We start from the raw sequence: 19,509 nt of genomic DNA on the forward strand, positions 1-19,509 counted from the left end.
CCGTATCGAGGGAAAAGGGATGGCCCCATGGGGCCCCATTTCTCTTCACTCAGAGTGGCCCCACTTGTATCTGCTTTCTACTCTGAGCATCCTTGCCAGATGCTGCCTTAGCCCAGGTTCCCTAGAAGCAGAGCTCAAGGCAGAGTGTGTGTGCCGCCACTTGGTGAGGGAGTGCAGTGCCAGGGAAGCTGCAGTGAGGAAAAAGGGGTGAGACAGATGAGGACAGAGAGATTTGCTGAGGTGGCCACCATGAGCATCAATGATGCTAGATGCCCCCCCCCACCAAATGTCCATGCAATTTGAGAGGACATGAAGATAATGTTCTTAAGGAGCTCTGGGGGGACAGGAAAGAGAGGGACTGATAATCCCACGGGGCGGGGGGTTGGGGGGGCCATGGTATTTGTCATGTTCATTCGGACAGGCCTGGCCCCTGCTGCTAGCCTGGGCTCCCCTCCATTCAGGGCGCAGCTGCAGGCTCCAGATGGGAGGTAGATTTGTTAGTATTTAAGGGATTGGAGGATTAAATGGGCCAGAGAAGCTTCCTCCACACAGCCTCATCCTTTAATGGCTGGAAGCCCAACCCTGGTGTTATTAATTTGATATTACATCATAGGCACTTCATGCCCCTTCCTTTGAAGCCCAGAAGGCTTGCAAAACCAGCAGAGAATAAGAGATTGGGGTCAGAGTCAGATGCCTCAATCCTTCTTCTTGGCATATACATAGAGCAATCTGTAGAAGGAAGAGCAGACTGTCCCAAACCAAATCTGGGATCCAGTCTGAGCATTGTTGGCTGACCTTGGGGATGCTATTTCAGTCAGGATACTGGCTTTCTCTGCTGCAAAATAGGGACATCGGAGCAAATGAAAGAAAAAAAGCTATAAAGCCAGTGTGCCCTTTTGTGGGGCTGGGATGGGCACCAGGATGTGCAGCCTGTGGGCTGCTGTGCACCATGGGGGGGGGGTGCCAATGGAAAATGACCCCAAGACAGGCCCTAGTCACAGCCAAGATAGGACATGAGCTCTGATCAAAATGAGAAGGAATAAAACTCTGTAAAAGTCTGCCATAGGAATGCACAGGCAAGAAAATGGAATGGAAATGGGCTCAAATCCATTATCTCACTCAGGAAACATCAGGTTCAAGGTCAGACTATGGTAAAGAACAAACCCACCAGCGTGAGGCTCTGTGCCAAGCACTCCATCTCCATGACGTTATGAAATCATCACAGCCCTAGTGCAGTAGATGCAACAGGCTTCTCCTTGTCACAGATGAGGAAACTGAGGCTGGGAGGGGTTGAGTAATTTACCCGAGTGTCACAGCTAGTTAGGACCAATATCAGGATTGAAACCCAGGCAGTCTGCTTCCTGATTGTTCTCGGGCTTTGCCCTTTATTCTTTCCCCAAGCAGCCTCTTAGAGTCAGATTACCATCTGTATTCCCAATTCACGATTCACGAGTCAGTCTGCCCTGTTCCTAGGTCTGGCCTAAGCTTCAGATCCGTGGGCCCAACAGCCTTCCTGACCCACCTCAAGTATTCTTCCAAGGAAGAATTCTCATTTATCCTAAACTTGCTTTAATCTACTTCCCAGAGGACGCCTCCACCACCCACCCAGCTGTAGAACCTAGCCAGAGCCTGAGCTTTTCTCTCCTCACCCCTGACACCCAAGGTACCACCATGGTACCCTCCATACACCTGAGGTCATCAACTTTCTCCTTGCTGCCGTGGCTGCTAGCAGTGCAGGACCCTCACTAGAACAAATGCATGTCATGTGCTCCACCTGGGGGTCTCTGGTCCTGCCTCTTCTCATCTACCCCACACTAAAATGCAAATATGATGGTGCTACTTCCCTACCCCAGAACTCTTGAACTGCTTCCAGTTGTTCCCAGGACAGAGGCCCTCTTCATCTGAACCCTTTCCCAGGCCACCTCCCGTTGCCCTTCCTCCTGCACTCTGCTGCTCTGGCTGAAATGTTCTTTCCTCCAGACAACAGCTTCTCTCTAGATGCTAAGCCTCCTGCCTGGCTGCTCCCTCTGCCTGGAACACTTTGCTACACTCCGTGTTCCCTCCACGGCTGCTCAGACTTCATTGTCAGCTCAGAAGTCCAAAGTCACAACTGGGATGTTGGTCTTCCAGAAGCCGGGTCTGATTCCACCCTCTCCAAGTCTATATTCACACCTCAGTACTTTTCTCACCACACCCTTTACCAATGCCCCCTTCCCGCCACCAGTGTAGGCCTTACTAGAGCTGGGTTTGTCATTCTTGTCCGCAGGGTGAGCTGCTCACAGCAGGGAGTTAATACATATTTGGAAGGGAGAGAGAGCAAGTGACTTTTCCAAAGCCACAAAGTCCAGGAGAGTGACAAATCCATAAGTAGAATCTGCATCAATCCACTCCAGGTCACCCCAACTTGTTAAGAATGCGCGGCTCCTCTCTGCCCTACCCTCTAATCCCGCCCATTATTTAATTCCTAGCGTCAAGTGCCATAGAGGTGTCATTTTATGAAGCGACATCTTCCATCTGAAAAAGGAAAGCGCGTAGCGCAGGGTGGGAGGACATAATTCCGCCCCCCCCCGCCCCCCGCCCCTGTCCTCAAGGACAATGGAAATCCAGCCTTAGCCTCTGGATCAAGCGAGTCTTACCCCAGGTCCCTATGCCGACCCCTAACCCCGCTCCACCAGTATCCCGGCCTCAGCCAGCCAAGGCCAAGATTCTCTCCCAGACGTCATCGGCGACCCCAGGAACGCCCAGCCCCCACAGGGCCACACTACAAGCGTAGCGCGCGCAGGGCGGGGCCCCGCTCCCCGCCGGGAACGCCACCACTAGGAAGTCCCTTGAAGCCCTGGCAGGGCGCGCTCCGCCTCCCCCGCTCCATCAGTCCCTCCCCGCGTCCCTCTCCTTCCTCCCGGCGGGCGCCGGCCCCGCCCCCCAGAGCCTCGCCCCCGCACCGGCCCCGCCCCCGCCCGTGCTTCCCAGGCTGCGCGCTCCCTCGCACGTACGCCCCCATCCGCTCCGGTCCGCCCCCCGCTCGGTGTCTGCGCTTGCCGCTGCCGCGGGGCCGGCACAGTGCTTCCGCAAGTCGGAAAGCGGGCCGAGACCCCGGTCGCCGGCGGGGCAGCCATGGAGGCAGCGGCGCGGAGGCGGCAGCATCCGGGAGCGGCGGGTGGCGCGGCCGCGCAGCCTGGCGCCTCCTTCCTGCAGGCTAGGTGGGCGCGCGCCGGCGCGGGGAGCGAGGCCGTGGCCCCCACGTGACGCGGGGCGGGCGGCAGGGACCGGGTTGGAGAAGCCCCGGGTGGGCCTGGGACTGCCGCGGGAGTCCGATTACTCTGCGCGGCACTCGCTGTGCCCGGGCGCCTGGGCCGCGTCTCCACAGCCCTTTCTCTTCCTGGGGACGCCCCGGGACCAGGCAGGCTCGGCAGCCCCCGCCTCCCGGGCCGGCTTGGGACAAGCCTCTGACGATACTAGTCTAGGGGTCCAAGAAATTCGGGGTGGGGGAGGCGTGCCCCAGGTTCCCGGCGCACACTGCCCGCAACGCACTTGCACGCCCTGGGCGCCACCGAGCTCTTGGGGTCCCTCCAAGCGGAATAGGAGTTGGATTTTGGTGTCAGTGGGGAGGCGCGCTTCTTATCCCAAGAATGTGAGAATGGAGATTCGGGAGACAGTGAAGTGTGTGGAAGCTCCCTTCCTGAGAAAGAACGACGAAGGGCTTTTCGCAAACGTTCGGCTGTTCCCTTCTCTCACTAAGGGGAAAAAGTTACAGGTTTATGTAGTTGAGACCAGGAGGGGCAGAAGAAGCTCGGAAACCACCTTTTAGTCTTTCCCTCCATTCAGCCTTCATCCTGGGCCAGAAAGCATCTTCGGTGTGCCCCGTGCTGTGGAGGCATGAAAGGGGTGGGCGACGGGAAGCCAGAGAGGTTGAGAGGTCATCTTGGAATGCTTCGTGGAGGAGGTGGCACTTGAGCTTAGTCTCCGAGTATTCAATAGAGGACTCTGAGGAAAGCCTCTTCCAGTGGGGGGAGGTGGTGGTGGAAAGTTTGGGGAGAGTCAAATGGTCAGTGGTTCTGGAGCTTTCAGGTGTACAGCGGCCAAGGCAAGCGGACTGACTGGGAAGGGCCTTTTCCTGGCAGCAGGGCTGGGACTAGAGTGAAGGCCTAGACTGCAGGTTTTAAGGAAATTTAAGAAGACGCTCACTCTCAAGCACCCTGTGCCTACTTAAATGTTAAGCCCTATGTGCCTCACTTGCCTCACTCTAGTTCCAGCCCTAAATGGTAGGTTAAAAATGCAGCCTTTTTCTGGTAAGCACAGGGGAGCCATGGAAGGTTTTTGAGCAGGAGTGTGCTCAGAGTCAATTTTAGGAATTTGGTGGTATGATTTGGTATGAGGGAGGAAGTCTGAGAGACTTGGCTGTGCCGATAGCTCTTTATCCTGCTACTGAGGGTCATCTGGGTTCTGGATCCTCTTCAACTTAGGGGTCTTTGACTGCCCTGGACGGTGGTGGCCCATTTAGAACAACCTGTGGGTATCAGATACGATCTCACTTTATCTCATATGTGGGGCTTCCATATGCAGAGTCTGACTCAGTCTTTTTCCTGTTTTGTATGTGGAAACATATACATATTTTGTATATGTGCAAAAACGTTTTGTGTTTGAGGCCCAGGGAGGTGACATCATTTGCTGGCAAGAGCCAGGGTCTAAACCCAGGGCTTCTGTTCTGTTGCACTTGGGCTGCTGAGGAGTAGTGCTCATCTTTCCTCCTGTAGGAGCTCACTTCCAGCCAGGGTGCTCCCTGGGGGTGGCACTGGACTGACTCACTTCCAGGGTTTCCCCACCACCCTTGTAGCGTACCTGTAGGACCATTTTCAGTATCACTGTTGCTTAAGACAGTAGGTAGAATCAACCTGCCCGGTTCCTAAGATGCTTGGACTTCCTCCGCTGTATCCATGCTTTGCTTACATGCCTCTAATGACACAGGGTTCACTATCTTTCAAAGTAGCCCATTCCGGTTTCTGCCTGCTCTGTTGATAGTTTCTGTATTGCTATCAAAGTAATACATGCCTGTTGTTAAATAGCACAGAAGGGCTTAGAGTAAAAAGCAGTAGTTCTCCGTTCCACCTTTCCCTGGCACCAGAGGTAACTATATAGTCTCCCTTAGCCGTTTCTGCTAGAATTAAATTCAAATTTTAAATATCAACAAATACTTTGTAACACTTTCCATGAACCAGAGCCCACTCTAAAGTTTTGCATGTAATAATTCAACCACAGCTCTTGAGATAGGATCTACTGTTACCACTCATTTTATAGATGAGAACATTGAGGCCCAAGAGAGGTTTAGGAACTTGCTCAAGATCTGATTGGTAACAAAGCTAGGATATGAACCTAGGTGGTCTCTGAAGTCCATATCCTTTTTTAAAAAAATTAAGATACAGTGTATTATTTACCCCAGGGGTACAGGTCTGTGAATCGTCAGGCTTACATATTTCACAGCACTCACCATAGCACATACCCTCCCCGATGTCCATCACCCAGCCACCCCATCTGTACTCGCCTCCCCCCGGCAACCCTCAGTTTGTTTCGTGAGATTAAGAGTCTCTTATGGTTTGTCTCCCTCCTGATCCCATCTTGTTTCATTTCTTCCTTCCCTACGCCCCACATTCCCCCTGCACTGCCTCTCAAATTCCTCATATCAGAGAGATCATACGATATTTGTCTTTCTCTGATTGACTTATATCATTCAGCATAATACCCTCTAGTTCCATCCAGGTCATTGCAAATGATAAGATTTCGTTTCTTTTGATGGCTGCATAGTATTCTGTTGCATATATACACCACATCCTCTTTATCCATTCATCTGTTGATGGACATCTAGGTTCTTTCCATAGTTTGGCTATTGCGGGCATTGCTGCTATAAACATTGGGTGCACATGCCCCTTCGGATCCCTACATTTGTATCTTTGGGGTAAATACCCAGTAGTTCAATTACTGGGTCGTAGGGTAGCTCTATTTTTAACTTTTTGGGGAACCTCCATGCTGTTTTCCAGAGTGGCTGCACCAGCTTGCATTCCCACCAACAGTGTAGGAGGGTTCCCCTTTCTCCGCATCCTTGCCAGCATCTGTTGTTTCCTGACTTGTTAATTTTAGCCATTCTGACTGGTGTGAGTGGTATCTCATTGTGGTTTTGATTTGTATTTCCCTGATACTGAGTGATGTAGAGCACTTTTTCATGTGTCTGTTGGCCATCTGGATGTCTTCTCTTTTTTTTCATGTCTTCTTTGCAGAAATGTCTGTTCATGTCCTCTGCCCGTTTTTGATTGGATTGTTTGTTCTTTGGGTGTTGAGTTTGATAAGTTCTTTATAGATTTTGGATACTAGCCCTTTATCTGATATGTCATTTGCAGATATTTTATTCCATTCTGTTAGTTGTCTTTCAGTTTTGTTGACTATTTCCTTTGCTGTTTGTAAAAGCGATTCATTTTGATGAAGTCCCAGTACTTCATTTTTGCCCTTGCTTCCCTTGCCTTCGGCAAGATTTCTAGGCAAAAGTTGCCGTGGCTGAGGTCGAAGAGGTTGCTGCCTGTGTTCTCCTCAAGGATTTTGATGGATTCCTGTCTCACATTGAGGTTTTCCATCCATTTTGAGTCTGAAATTTTGAAACTGAAATGGTCCAGTTTCAGTCTTCTGCATGTGGCTGTCCAATTTTCCTAACACCATTTGTTGAAGAGACTGTCTTTTTCCCATTGGCAAAGTCCATATTCTTAAAAGCTATGCTTAACTGCCATTTCTTGATTTATCGTTTTTAAAAAGATTTATTTATTTATTTATTTGTTTATGGTGGGGGGCGGTGCGCACGCACACAAGCAGAGGGAGCAGCAGTGGAGGGGGAGAAGCGGCCTCCCCACTGAGCAGGGAGCCTGATACAGGGCTTGATCCCAGGACTCCATGATCATGACCTGAGCCAAAGGCAGACATTTAACCAACTGAGCCACTTAGGTGCCCCTTGATTTATCATTTGTAGCTTCTAAGAAAATATTTGCTGATTTCCTGTTAGATTTGCCTCACTTCTACCTCCCTCATCTTCATAAGATGTTTCTTTTCATCTATTCTCAGTTTTTAAACTATTCTTAGTTCTTCTGTTAACCTTTGTAGCCTTAGGGGACATGAATACACCATTATTTCCTTTCTTGGGAAGTATGGGTGCTATCTCTTGATTCCTTTTTCAGAGGAGAGTAATAGTCCCCTACCCTAACATTTGACTTTTCTTACCCTCTCCTCTAACACATATACTCTTTAGTTCTATTCTCATGTTCTCAAGGTTAATGGTATTTACCTGCTGTTCTTAGGCATAGTTGTCTTCCATGTTTTGGGTGTGCATGGATTCTAAACTTTGAAAGTCTGTATACAGTGTTTTTGTTAATCAAGCTATGTAAACTTTCTCTACAAAGCCAAGGAATGTTTAACAGTGCCATATGCTGTCTTATATTGTTTTTTGTTTTTCCTGGGGTTTCTAATTGCCTTATCTTTTCCCCTCTTATTATTTGCCTTCATTTTCTTGTTCAGGCTTTCCTTCGTGTCAGGTATTTTACCATTCTTTATGTAGAACCGAAATTAATCCTTCTGTAGTTCCCATTTATGAGTCACTGCTTGACTCCACCATGACTGGCTCCTTCCTTTTCTGCCAGACAGTCCTGCAGATGCTGACTGCTTTGAATATTTCAGCTGTATGTTATGTATTCCCCACCTGTCATGGTATCAGGTCCCCCCATATGGTAGACTCGTAAAGCTGTGGAGGGGAGAGAAGGCCATCCTTGTCTTAGGTTACCTGCCATTCACTGGTGTTCTCGGCTGCAGTTTCTGATGACTGAGATCAAGAGCTGGCACAGGCTGGGGGCCCAGTATGTGAAGTCTGTGGTCAGGAACTTGGGACAGGCTTGAGGTTGCTCATCCCCAGGACAAGGACTAGGGGAGAGGATGCCTTCACCCTCCCTAATCTGCTTCCGGTGGTCACAGTCCCAACTGAAGAAAACCAGTTAGATGCTAACCAGTCTTGATTTCCAAGTCGAGTGCCCTGTATCTGCCATTTTTCTTCCTGACTGCTAAGCCAGGCTGGACTACTGACAGGGATCCCCGTTAGCTGAGATGCCCCCTTGGGTAGAGGAGGAAACAGTTATTGACCCCCTAGTGTATGCTAGTTATCCACAGCTTCCAGAGACCCATATCTAAGTGCTTCCCAGGCTTTCAAAATACTTCTCTCCTCTGTAGCAAACATCCTACTCCTTGCCCAATTTGGAGGTTTCCAGAATAAAACACTGAGGGTTGTTATCCTCTCTCTCCTACCAAGTTCTTCAGGCCTGGAGATTCTACCATCTGCTTTTTGTTGTTGTTGTTTTTAAGATTTTATTTATTTAATTGACAGAGATCCCAAGTAGGCAGAGAGGCAGGCAGAGAGAGAGGATGGTTCTTTTCATCTATTCTCAGCAGGCTCCCTGCTGAGCAGAGAGCCCGATGTGGGGCTCGATCCCAGAACCCTGGGATCATGACCCGAGCCGAAGGCGGAGGCTTTAACCCACTGAGCCACCCAGGTGCCCTCACCATCTGCTTTTTGAGGCCTTGATTGACAGGGCAGGAAGGGCAGGTGGACCCTCTAAGACAGTCCCTCTGCTCAGACCCATCTCAGAGCAGTCCTGACAGTGAGTTTCTATCTGCCCATTCTGAAGCCCAGCTAGTCCCTTACTTCTCTTCCTCTCTGTTAATAAGTCCAGACCTTCGCCTCCATGCAGCGCCTTCCTCCCTCCCACCGAGGCCTTCCAGCCCACTCTCCTGCTTTTCTGCTTTCTTAAATCCACCCATCCATGCTTTCAGGCTCTCTTTCTTCATGAAGGCCTTGCCTGCCGCTCCAGGCCTTACTGACCCTCTCTGTCTTGATCTCTTCATATGGCACATAGTTTATTATAATACAGAAGAGGAAACACAGTTCTTGAGTTCATATAGGTTTGAATTTATTATGCTGTTCAAAACCCCTGGGTTGCAAGTGACATAAAGCCAGTGTGAACTATAATGCCCTTAGCAAAAAGGAATGTATTAGTTCTTGTGGCCAACTCGTTACATGGGGGCTGCCCAGAACTCTCAGGGCTTTTCCTCTTCCTTTCCCCTGGTCTTCTCTGCAGGCTTCGTTCTTGCCTGACTGTCCTTTGAGGCTGGTACCTTGGGCCACAGGCAGCCCTAAACTTGCATCCTAAGCATCCCAGAAAGAAAGGCACTCCTTCCACCACCTCTAGTTGGTAAAGTCCTCCTGGGCTGGCTTAGGTCGCCGGCACTCCCTGTGGCCAAGGAAACATCATCTCTTACTAGAAGCATGGAGTGGGAAATAGACTGACCAAAGGAGTCGTTGATTTAGAGCCTTACTGTGGGGGTGATTGAAGCACTTAGCCCCTGTAAGCCTCAGTACCCTCATCCATCACACAAGAGGGGACCTCCCTCCCGGTATTGCTGCAAGCATTCGGTGAGATGATGCAGGTGAAGCAGAGTACTCAGTTGGGTGGGGGGAGTGGCGCGGCACCAAGTAGAAGGGACAGGAAGGCTTAGTTGACCCAAGAATGGCCCACCCCCACCCACCCCGTCAGAGGATGCCTGCCATCAGAGGATGATGAGAAACCCCACACACACACCCCCTCCCCAGGAGCTTGCCCCTCTGCCTCTGGGCTGCTCTACCAGCCCCCTGTGGGCCATTCTTCAATTGGCTGAAAAGGATTACAGAAGCAACAGTAGCCCTGAGAAGAGGAAGACCTTCATGTCGCTGCCTCTCAGCTAGTATCTGCCAGTAAAAAGAATGAGTAACTAGTAATTGAGATGGTTTAATTTTTCTTTTAATTTTTTATTTTTTTAAAAGATTTTGTTTATTTATTTGAGAGAGAGAGAGCACAAGCAGGGGGAGCAGCAGAGGGAGAGGGAGAAGCAGGCTCCCCACCAAGTAGGGAGCCCGATGTGGGACTCGATCCCAGGACCCTGGGAACATGACCTGAGTCGAAGGCAGATGCTCAACTGAGTGAGCCACCCAGGTGCCCCTCTTTTTTTAATTAAAAGATTTTATTTATTAATTTGACAGAGAGACACAGAGAGAGGGAACACAAGCAAGAGGAGCGGGAGAGGGAGAAGCAGGCTTCCCTCTGAGGGGGGAGCCTGATGTGGGGCTCAATCCCAGAACCCTGGGATCACGACCCAAGCTGAAGGCAGATGCCTAACACCTGAGCCACCCAGTCGCGCCTTGAGATGGTTCTAAATCAGCCAGTAATCGCTAAGCATAAACCAGGAGCTGAGCTGAGAACTCCGGGTAACATGGGCCACTCACACAGCTCCGTTCTTGGCACAGAGAGAACAATAAAACTCACACATCAGGAAGTAGCAGGCTGCTTGTCGCTGGAGGCATGCAAGGTGTGTCAGGACATTGTAAAGAGGATTTGGACTGTGATGAGGAGGTGGATGAGTTGAGGGAACCTTAAAAGTCACTCATCTTGAGGGGCTGGGTAAAAGCAAAACTCCAGGCCCATGATGTCATGGCTAGACTGAGAGTTAGAGACGACGCACCCCTATAGTGGGGCTGTGGGGCTTTGGGAAAAGCTTCATCAGGGAAGCCTTCCTGGAGGAGGTGGCATGTGCATTGGCCTTTGAACTTCAGCTCCTCTGCAAAAAGCAGTTGGCTAACTGCTTTGCAGGAGGGACAGGCACCCAAAGACGTGTTGTCAGATGGCATTCCACTGCTTGCCGTGTGTCTTGCATTAGTGAGAGGAGTAACACCAGCAGCCCCGTTCTTACTTCCTCCTCATTCAGGAACTGAGGGAAAGGGCCCATTGATCCCAGTCTGTGGTCTGTAAGGCTGATCTCATTAGAGGGCTCTGACTAGTTCAGCTCAGGTCTCATGCCCTTCTGGTGGCCCAGTCACTGTGGACATGATGATGGCAGAGATATCACGGAGCCTAATCATTTAGGCTTAAATATTTGGCTGTGTAAAATGGGGGTAATATTTCAACCTCCAAGGATTTCTGTGAGGATGAAAAGAGTTAAATGAAATAATGCTTGCCGTGTGCCTGGACTTTAGTAAGTGTGTGATACAGACTCACTGCTGTCATCCATCATCATGATTCCCATTCTTCACCCACACTGCATCCTTTGACCCATTTCCTTTTCCGGTCATTCTGGAGGTGAGAGTGCCCCATTCTGGTTTGGCAGTTTCCTGAATCACAGAGAAGCTAAGCTAACATCAGGGCAGCCAGAGTCCATTCCCAAGACACGTTCCCCTTGGCCTCGGAGCCAGTATTTCCAACAAAACTCTTCCTAGAAATTAATCCTCCTGCCCTCCAATCCCCATACCTCTCTGTGGCTCATCTCAGGGGGAAGATTCTCATGGGAGGAGAGGAGAGCTGACCCCTATTGTCTGGTTCCTTCCCAGGCACAGTGCCGTCAAGGCTGACGAAGCTGCTGGCACAGCTCCTTTCCACTTTGACCTCTGGTTCTACTTCACCCTGCAGAACTGGATTCTGGACTTTGGCCGCCCCATTGCCATGGTGAGTGTGAAGCCATGGACAGAGCCCCTGTCAGCAGTGAGGACACAGTGTGACTTAAATTAGCTAAGTGACCTTAGACAAGTCACTTTCCCTATAGTAAACTGCAAGAATAGGCCTGGATGCTTACATGTCCTTTAGCTCTGTGACTGTGTCAGCAAGCCGGGGTCCTGGGGGCCTGCATAGTCATATTGTGCCCTGACTCTCACAGGGGAACTGGTGGCTCTAAACAGGAATGCTGTGCACTCCCCTCCCCGACACCTTACACCCGGGTTTAACCAAATCACCAAGTCATACCATGGGGTGTGAGAAAGAAAGCAGAGCATCCCCATGGCCTTGGTATAATATCGTTTTTCTGGAGGTAAAGAGTATAAGCTGATCTTGCATGTTATGTGTGACTCTGAGCCTCAGATAAGTCTTAGCGCTATCTCATGCTATCTCATGCCCTTCCCTCCAGGATATTCCATGCATCAATGGACAGTGGTGGCCTCCAGAGAGATTAATACTGGAAGACACCCAAGCCCCTGGCTTGTAATAAGGACATAGGTAGATAGATAAATAGGTAACAGAATGTGAATGAATTGAGTGAGACATTGAATGAATTGAGTGAACCAAGTTGTTAATTTGTGTATACGTGTGTGGACAATAACCATATCCAGCATTAGAACAGACATCTTGCACCTGCTAGTAATAAGCACAATAGCAAAGCCCTTTTGGAAAGCACTTTGTCAAGATGACACCTAGACACCGAGAACAGTGCCTAGCATAAGTGCTTCCTGGATTTTTATTTTTATTATTTCTTTTAAGATTGATTTATTTTAGAGCGAGAGTGCACTGGTGTGCACGCATGAGTGGGGGAGGGGCAGAGGGAAAAAGAGAATCTTTTTTTCCTTTTTTTAAATTAACATATAGTGTATTATTTGTTTCAGGGGTACAGGTCTGTGATTCATCAGTCTTACCCAATTCACAGCACTCACCACAACACATACCCTCCCCCATGTCCATCAGCCAGCCACCACATCCTTCCCCCACTGCTCTCCCCGCCAGCAACCCTCAGTGTGTTTCCTGAGATTAAGAGTCTCTTATGGTTTGTCTCCCTCCCCAGTCCCATCTTGGTTTTTTTTCCCCTCCCTTTCCCTATGATCCTCTGTCTTGTTTCTCAAATTCCTCATATCATTGAGATCCTGTGATAATGTCTTTCTCTGATTGACTTATTTCGCTCAGCATAATACTGTCTAGTTCCATCTACGTTGTTGCAAATGGCAAGATTTCATTTCCTTTGGTGGCTACATAGTATTCCATATATATACACCACATCTTCTTTCTCCATTCATTTGTTGATGAACATCATAGTTTGGCTATTGTGGACATTGCTGCTATAAACATTCGGGTGCACGTGCCCCTTCGGGTCATTACATTTGTATCTTTGGGGTAAATACCCAATAGTGCGATTGCTGGGTCGTAGGGTAGGTCTATTTTCAACTTTTTGGGGAACCTCCATGCTGTTTTCCAGGTGGCTGCACCAGCTTGCATTTCCGCCAACAGTGTAGGAGGGTTCCCCTTTGGGAGAGAGAGAATCTTAAGTTGACTCCTTGCTGAGTATGGAGCCTGATGCAGAGCCGATCTGAGGAGCCCGAGATCATGACCACAGCTGAAATCAAGAGTCAGACAGTCAGACTCTCAACCAACTGAGCCACCCAAGCACCCCTCAATGCACTTTTATTGAAGGAACAACGATCATAATAATAATAATGGGAAAGTAGAAATAGTGGTTAACGTACACTGAGTGTTCACTCTGTTCTAAACTCTGTATGTGTTTAAACTTACTGAATCCTCAGCTCAGCCCTCTTACTAATCTCAGTTTTATAGATGGGAAGACTCAGGATAGAGAGGGCAAGTCACTGGCTCACTGACTCAGGGTCACCCAAGTAGCATGTGGAAGAACCAGCAACAGCACATAGGTATCCAGTCCCAGAGCCTACTCCCTTCCTGTCATGGATATATCCAGAACCCTAAGCTGTTCATCCCTCCTGACCCAGTAAGACCCCTTCCAAGAATCTACCCTGAAAGGTGTAATCAACAAGAAGACAATAGCCTCTGTACTGCAGTGTTGCTTACCTCAGACATGACTTCAGTGTCCAGCGGTAGGGACTGAGTAGAACAACTTTCGGTATCTGGTATAGAAAACATTATCTGGCCATGACACAGGAATCCTAGGTGCCCTAGAGCAGCTCTAAGCACCCTAGAGCAGCCAGCGACCCAGGTTGCTCTCAGAGAGGAGAGGTGTGGCAGTGGTGTGCGTACCCCCTGACTGCAGGTCAGTGACAGTCTCAACACCTTGTACACATGGGTCAGAGACTGGAAGGGGTTTACGAAAAGCTCTTCTGGAGCGCCTGGTTGCTCAGTCCGTTAGGCAGCTGACTCTTGATTTTGGCTCAGGACAGGATCTCGGGGTCCTGGGATCAAGCCCTGAGTCAAGGCTGTACACTCAGCTCAGAATCTGCTTGGGATTTTCTCCCTGCTCCAGCTCATTCTTGCATGCGCATGCACTCTCTCTCTCTCTCAAATAAGTAAATATTTAGAAAAAATTTTTGAAAAAAGCCATTCTGGCTGCACTGTGGGTTTGGGGTGGATGCTGATTCTCCTTCCTGCAGACTCTGTAAGGCTTACATGCTGTTTAAGCGTGGGAGAAAGAAAAAAAAAAGAGCCAGGAGTCAGTGTACTTGGTTACCTCTGCGGGTGATTTTAGGCAAGTCACTGTCTGCTGGCCTCTCTCTCATCTCTAAGGAGGCTGGTTGGCCTGGCTGCTCCCAGCCCCGTTCTGCCATGAAGTCCCACGGACTGGGGGCCAGAGGAGCTGCGCATCACGCTGATGCTGTGGAGAGGGGAAAATGAGGCCTGGGGCGGGCTCCCGGCTGTCCCCTGCTCTCGCTCCTTAGGACTCAGCCACAGCTGGCCGTGGTGGTCTCCTGCAGGGCGACCTGCCACAGCCTGCCCCGCAACATCAGTGGGCTTGTTAGGAGAGTATACACTTGAGAAGCCCATATATACACTGGAGCTTTTGAAATGTAGGCACGACATTCTCGAATCTATAATAACGAAAACCGAACTCATGCGAGTTATAAAAGTAGTATGTAGTGGTTGTAACAAGTCACTAATGCCTGGGTGTAAGCAGAAGTGTTAGTCTCCCTTTCCAGGCCCGCCCCTGACGGTTTGGGGGCGTAAGCACCCGCCCCTTTCTCTGCTTCTGCAAACATACTATATATTCTTTTTCCTTTTCTAACAGAGATGAGATCTTACTTTATGCCTTGCTCTACAACTTGCTAGCTTTATTTTAGAATACACGATGGCTGCCTTCCCTTGTCGGTAGCTATCAGGTGTTATTTCTGATAATGGCTACTTCACCTGCTGTAGCAAAGATGCCCTGTGATATATTGAGCTTGTCCTCATTAGTTGAAGAGTCAGCCTGTCCCTAGTATTTTGCTATCACAAAGAGTATTTCAGCCATTGTATGTGTCTTTTTTAAAGAAATTTAAGTATAATTGACATACAGTGTTAAGTTAGTTTCAGGTGTGCAACATAGTGACCTCACAGTTCTGTACATCATGCCGTGCCACACTAAGTGTGGGCATTGTACTGCACCATTTCGGCACTACTGACGCTGTTTCTTATCCTGTACTTTTCAGCCCCGTGGCTTATGTATTTGATAACTGGAAGTTTGTGCCTCCTAGTCTCCTCCACCTGTTTTGCCCATCTCCCAACTTCCTCCCCTCTGGCAATCACCAGTTTGTTCTCTGTATTTATGATTCTCTTTGTGTGTTTGTTTGTTCATTGAAATTTGTGTTTTTTTAATACCACATATAAGTGAGATCACATGGCATTTTTCTTTCTCTGACTTATTTCACTTAGCATAATGCCCTCTAGGCCCATCAATATTGCTGCAAATGGGAAGATTCTTTTTTTTTTTTAAATTTTTTATTTTTTTATAAACATGTATTTTTATCCCCAGGGGTACAGGTCTGTGAATCGCCAGGTTTACACACTTCACAGCACTCACAAAAGCACATACCCTCCCCAATGTCCATAACCCCACCCCCCTCCCAACCCCCCTCCCCCAGCAACCCTCAGTTTGTTTTGTGAGATTAAGAGTCACTTATGGTTTGTCTCCCTCCCAATCCCATCTTGTTTCATTGATTCTTCTCCTACCCACTTAAGCCCCCATGTTGCATCACCACTTCCTCATATCAGGGAGATCATATGATAGTTGTCTTTCTCTGCTTGACTTATTTCGCTAAGCATGATACGCTCTAGTTCCATCCATGTTGTGGCAAATGGCAAGATTTCATTTCTTTTGATGGCTGCATAGTATTCCATTGTGTATATATACCACATGGGAAGATTCTTTTTATGGCTGGGTAATGTGTTGGCAAGGATGGGATGAAAAGGGAACCCTCATGTGTTGTTGGTAGGAATGCAAATTGGTGCAGCCACTGGGGAAAACGGTATGGAGTTTCCTAAAAAAGATTAAAAATAGAAATACCATACAATCCAGTAATTCCATTACTGGGTATTTACCCAAAGAAAATGAAAACCCCAATTCAAAAAGGTATGTAACCCGCTATTTATAATAGCCCAATGATGGAAGCACCCTAAGTGTCCATCAACAAATGGATGGATAAAGAAGATGTGGTTTATATATCCAACATATCTATCTTGATATAGATGAAGATACATAGATACACACTGAGTAAGAAAGAAAGAGAGGAACAGACCCTGTGTCCTGGGAGTTTTATATTTGCGGGTTAGTTTTAACAAGCATGGCTTTTTTTTTTTTTTAAGATTATATTTATTTATTTGACAGGGATCACAATTAGGCAGAGAGAAGAGGAAGGGAAGCAAGCTTCCCGCTGAGCAGAGAGCCCGATGTAGGACTCAATCCTAGGACCCTGGGATCATGACCTGAGCCGAAGGCAGAGGCTTAACCCTCTGAGCCACCCAGGCACCCAGCATGGCATTTCTGAGTTAAAAGAGATAAATTTATTTTTTTATTTTTTAAAGATTTTTTTTTCATTATTTATTTGACAGAGATCACAAGTAGGTAGAGGCAGGCAGAGAGAGAGGAGGAAGCAGGTTCCCCGCTGAGCAGAGAGCCCGATGTGGGGCTTGATCCCAGGACCCTAGGATCATGACCTGAGCCGAAGGCAGAGGCTTTAACCCACTGAGCCACCCACGCGCCCCAAGAGATAAATATTTATAATTTGGATTGAAACTTGTAGTCATTGCCTGTGTTCTCAATGAACAGATGCTGGAAGTGTAGTTTTGGGGGTCATAATATGTTTTGACTTTGCACAGGGGTTTTCACACTGACAGGGCCAGGACTCACTGGGGCAGACCAGTAAGAGAGGGCTTCCCAGGCAGAGGAACTGCCCCTGGCCTGCCTCCTATCTCAGGGAAGGTGAGAAAGAAAGAACTGAAGCTGCTTTGTAGGACTCACTTACTTTCTCCTTGTTTCCTAATGGACGCTTTTGACCTGATTTGGAAGCAGTCCACCTGCAGCCCATCTGCTCAGTGCATACAGCATGGGGCCTCGTGGTCAGGAGACCTTTTCATCATCATAGGACCTGAACTGTCAGACCCCTAAGGGCCCCAGGAGACCACCTAGGTCACATCTCTTATGTTGCAGATGGGGAAACCAAGGCCTGTAGAAGAGAAGGACTTACCAGACGTCACCATGAAGTCCCAAATCAGCCTCCAGCTCCCAGACCAGTACCAGGGACATTTATTTAGTACCCGTTTAGGGTGGGGACCCAGAGTTAGGCCCTGGATTTGCATCTACTAGTATGCCTGGGGACAGGTCCATTTATCTTCTTTGGAACTCAGTTTCTCTGTCTGGGTACCCCAGAGCTGCCCAGAGGATCCCCATAGATCACAAAAAGAGTTAAGTGTGTGTGTGGAGGAGGTGGGGGCTGACTCCCTGAGGGCCTTGTGGGGCTCTGCCTGGGTGAACACCATTCCTCCCTTTGCTCCCCAGCTGGTGTTCCCTCTCGAATGGTTTCCACTCAACAAGCCCAGCATGGGGGACTACTTCCACATGGCCTACAACATTATCACGCCCTTCCTCCTGCTCAAGGTATAGTCCCTGGCTCCCTGCCCTCCCTTCCCACCCTCATTCCTTCCTCCTTCTCTGGCAGGAAGCTGGTGCCAAGCCCTGGGAGTCCTGGAAGCAGATATGGCAGCAGGCCTACCCTGCCTGAGCTTGGGGGGTGAAGGCTGTGATCAAGGGACACACCAAAGGCCTGGCCAGGAGGGATGGAGAGCCCCTCCCAGGGAGGGATATTTGATTTGGGCGTCAGCTTTGTGTGCCAGGAAATGATGTAGAAGAGGTGGTCAACCAAAAGGACCTGAAGACAGGGTCATGCTGTGAAACTACATTTGGGGAGGCTGAGGCAGAGGGAGTGAGTGGGTTGGTTGTCTGGGGAGAAGTCGGGAAGGCAGGTAGGGTCCAGGTGGAAGCAACAGAGGTGACCTCTACTCTGGCCTGGGGATCCGGGATTGGAGATGACCCTGGGAGCATAGAACTAGCCAGGGCTGCCGGCTTTGCAGGTTCAAATAAGGGCTCTTAAAACAACTGTCGCCACCTACCATCCCCATTATTTTGTTTCTAGAAAAATGTGTCTAATCACCAAAAGTAAGAGGGTATAAAATTAGAATTCAGAGGAGTTTTAAGTTAAAGTTTCCTTTCCAAAGCATCCTCCCCATCCCACTTCCCTGACATTTCTTGGGTGTTTACCATGGACCAGTGGCTCTGAAATGAGAGGGTCCTGCAGCGCTGAACCAGCCCAGCCATCCAGAGGCCCAGCTGGGAGTGGGGAGAGGGCCAGGCCTGGGTGCCTGTGCTGAAGGCCTGGCTGTCACTGCCAGCACAGGGTCAGTGTGTGACCTTTGGCAGTCAGTTCGTCCCTCTGCAGCTGGGGGTGCTCTCTGAGGAACGGGGGTGCTGGTTCCCAACTCATGCTGGCTTCACGGGGATCCTAGGAGACTGTGGAGGCTGGCTCAGCCTGCTGCAGGGACCCAGTTTGGAGTGACTCTTCAGAGGTGGCATCCACGGACCCCAGGCATGGGGGAGGGACCAGGGACTGTCTCCTGTTGTGGTGAAGGCTGAAAGGCACTCTCCGGCTCCCCTCTGACCCCAGCTCATGGAGCGGTCCCCTCGCACGCTGCCCCGTGCCATGATCTACCTCAGCATCATCACCTTCGTCATGGGCGCCAGCATCCACCTGGTGGGCGACTCCGTGAACCACCGCTTGCTCTTCAGTGGTTACCAGCACCACCTGTCCGTCCGAGAGAATCCCATCATCAGGAACCTCAAGCCAGAGACGCTGGTGAGCCGCCCTCCCCAACCCAGCATGTAAAGCCTTGTTGGCACAGTTTGTCCTGGAAGCCAGAGAGGTGGCTCCCAGCCGTCATTGAGCCTGACCCACTAAACATTCTGCTAGGGGAGGCACCCGCTGAGCTATGATGCCTCTGACAGTTCCGGCAGGGGCCCCTGACTGGCTGCCCCCCCCCCCCCGAGTGCCCTGCAGTAGAGGGCAAGACTAGGGTGGGGAATGAGGGCTGCTGGGGGAAGGGCTGGGCCCGGGCAAGGGTGGGCTGCGTGGGCCCCAACACCCGCCCTGACGCACCTGCTGCTCTCACCTGCCATGCCCACCGCCCTCAGATCGACTCCTTCGAGCTGCTCTACTACTACGACGAGTACCTGGGCCATTCCATGTGGTGAGTGTCGGGGCCAGGAAGGCAGCGCCAGCCGGGCTGTCTCCCCAGGGTCCCCGGGTCCGGCCCCAGAGGACACTGCACAAGCCTCTGGGTGTGGGGTGCCAGGCCCTCCGCGTCCCAGCGCGACGGTGCCCGCGGCAGCCACTAGAGGGCAGCAAGCGGCTGTCCCTCCCTGGCCGGGCCGGAGCCT

General features: G+C 50.0%; 1 protein-coding gene across 1 annotated transcript in view; it reads left to right on the top strand.

Annotated features, from left to right (window-relative positions):
* The first annotated feature begins 2,953 nt into the window (after positions 1-2,953).
* The window catches only part of CLN6 (CLN6 transmembrane ER protein), a 19,972-nt gene continuing 3,416 nt past the window's right edge, over positions 2,954-19,509 (top strand). The window contains exons 1-5 of the mRNA XM_082737015.1: positions 2,954-3,200; positions 11,435-11,549; positions 17,578-17,676; positions 18,740-18,928; positions 19,264-19,319. Of these exons, the coding sequence (XP_082593141.1) occupies positions 3,115-3,200; positions 11,435-11,549; positions 17,578-17,676; positions 18,740-18,928; positions 19,264-19,319 (545 nt within the window). The 5' untranslated portion in view covers positions 2,954-3,114. The remainder of the gene's footprint in view (positions 3,201-11,434; positions 11,550-17,577; positions 17,677-18,739; positions 18,929-19,263; positions 19,320-19,509) is intronic.

The sequence above is a fragment of the Mustela nivalis genome (genome assembly GCF_964662115.1).
Source record: "Mustela nivalis genome assembly, chromosome: 6".
Taxonomy (NCBI): Eukaryota; Metazoa; Chordata; class Mammalia; order Carnivora; family Mustelidae; genus Mustela; species Mustela nivalis.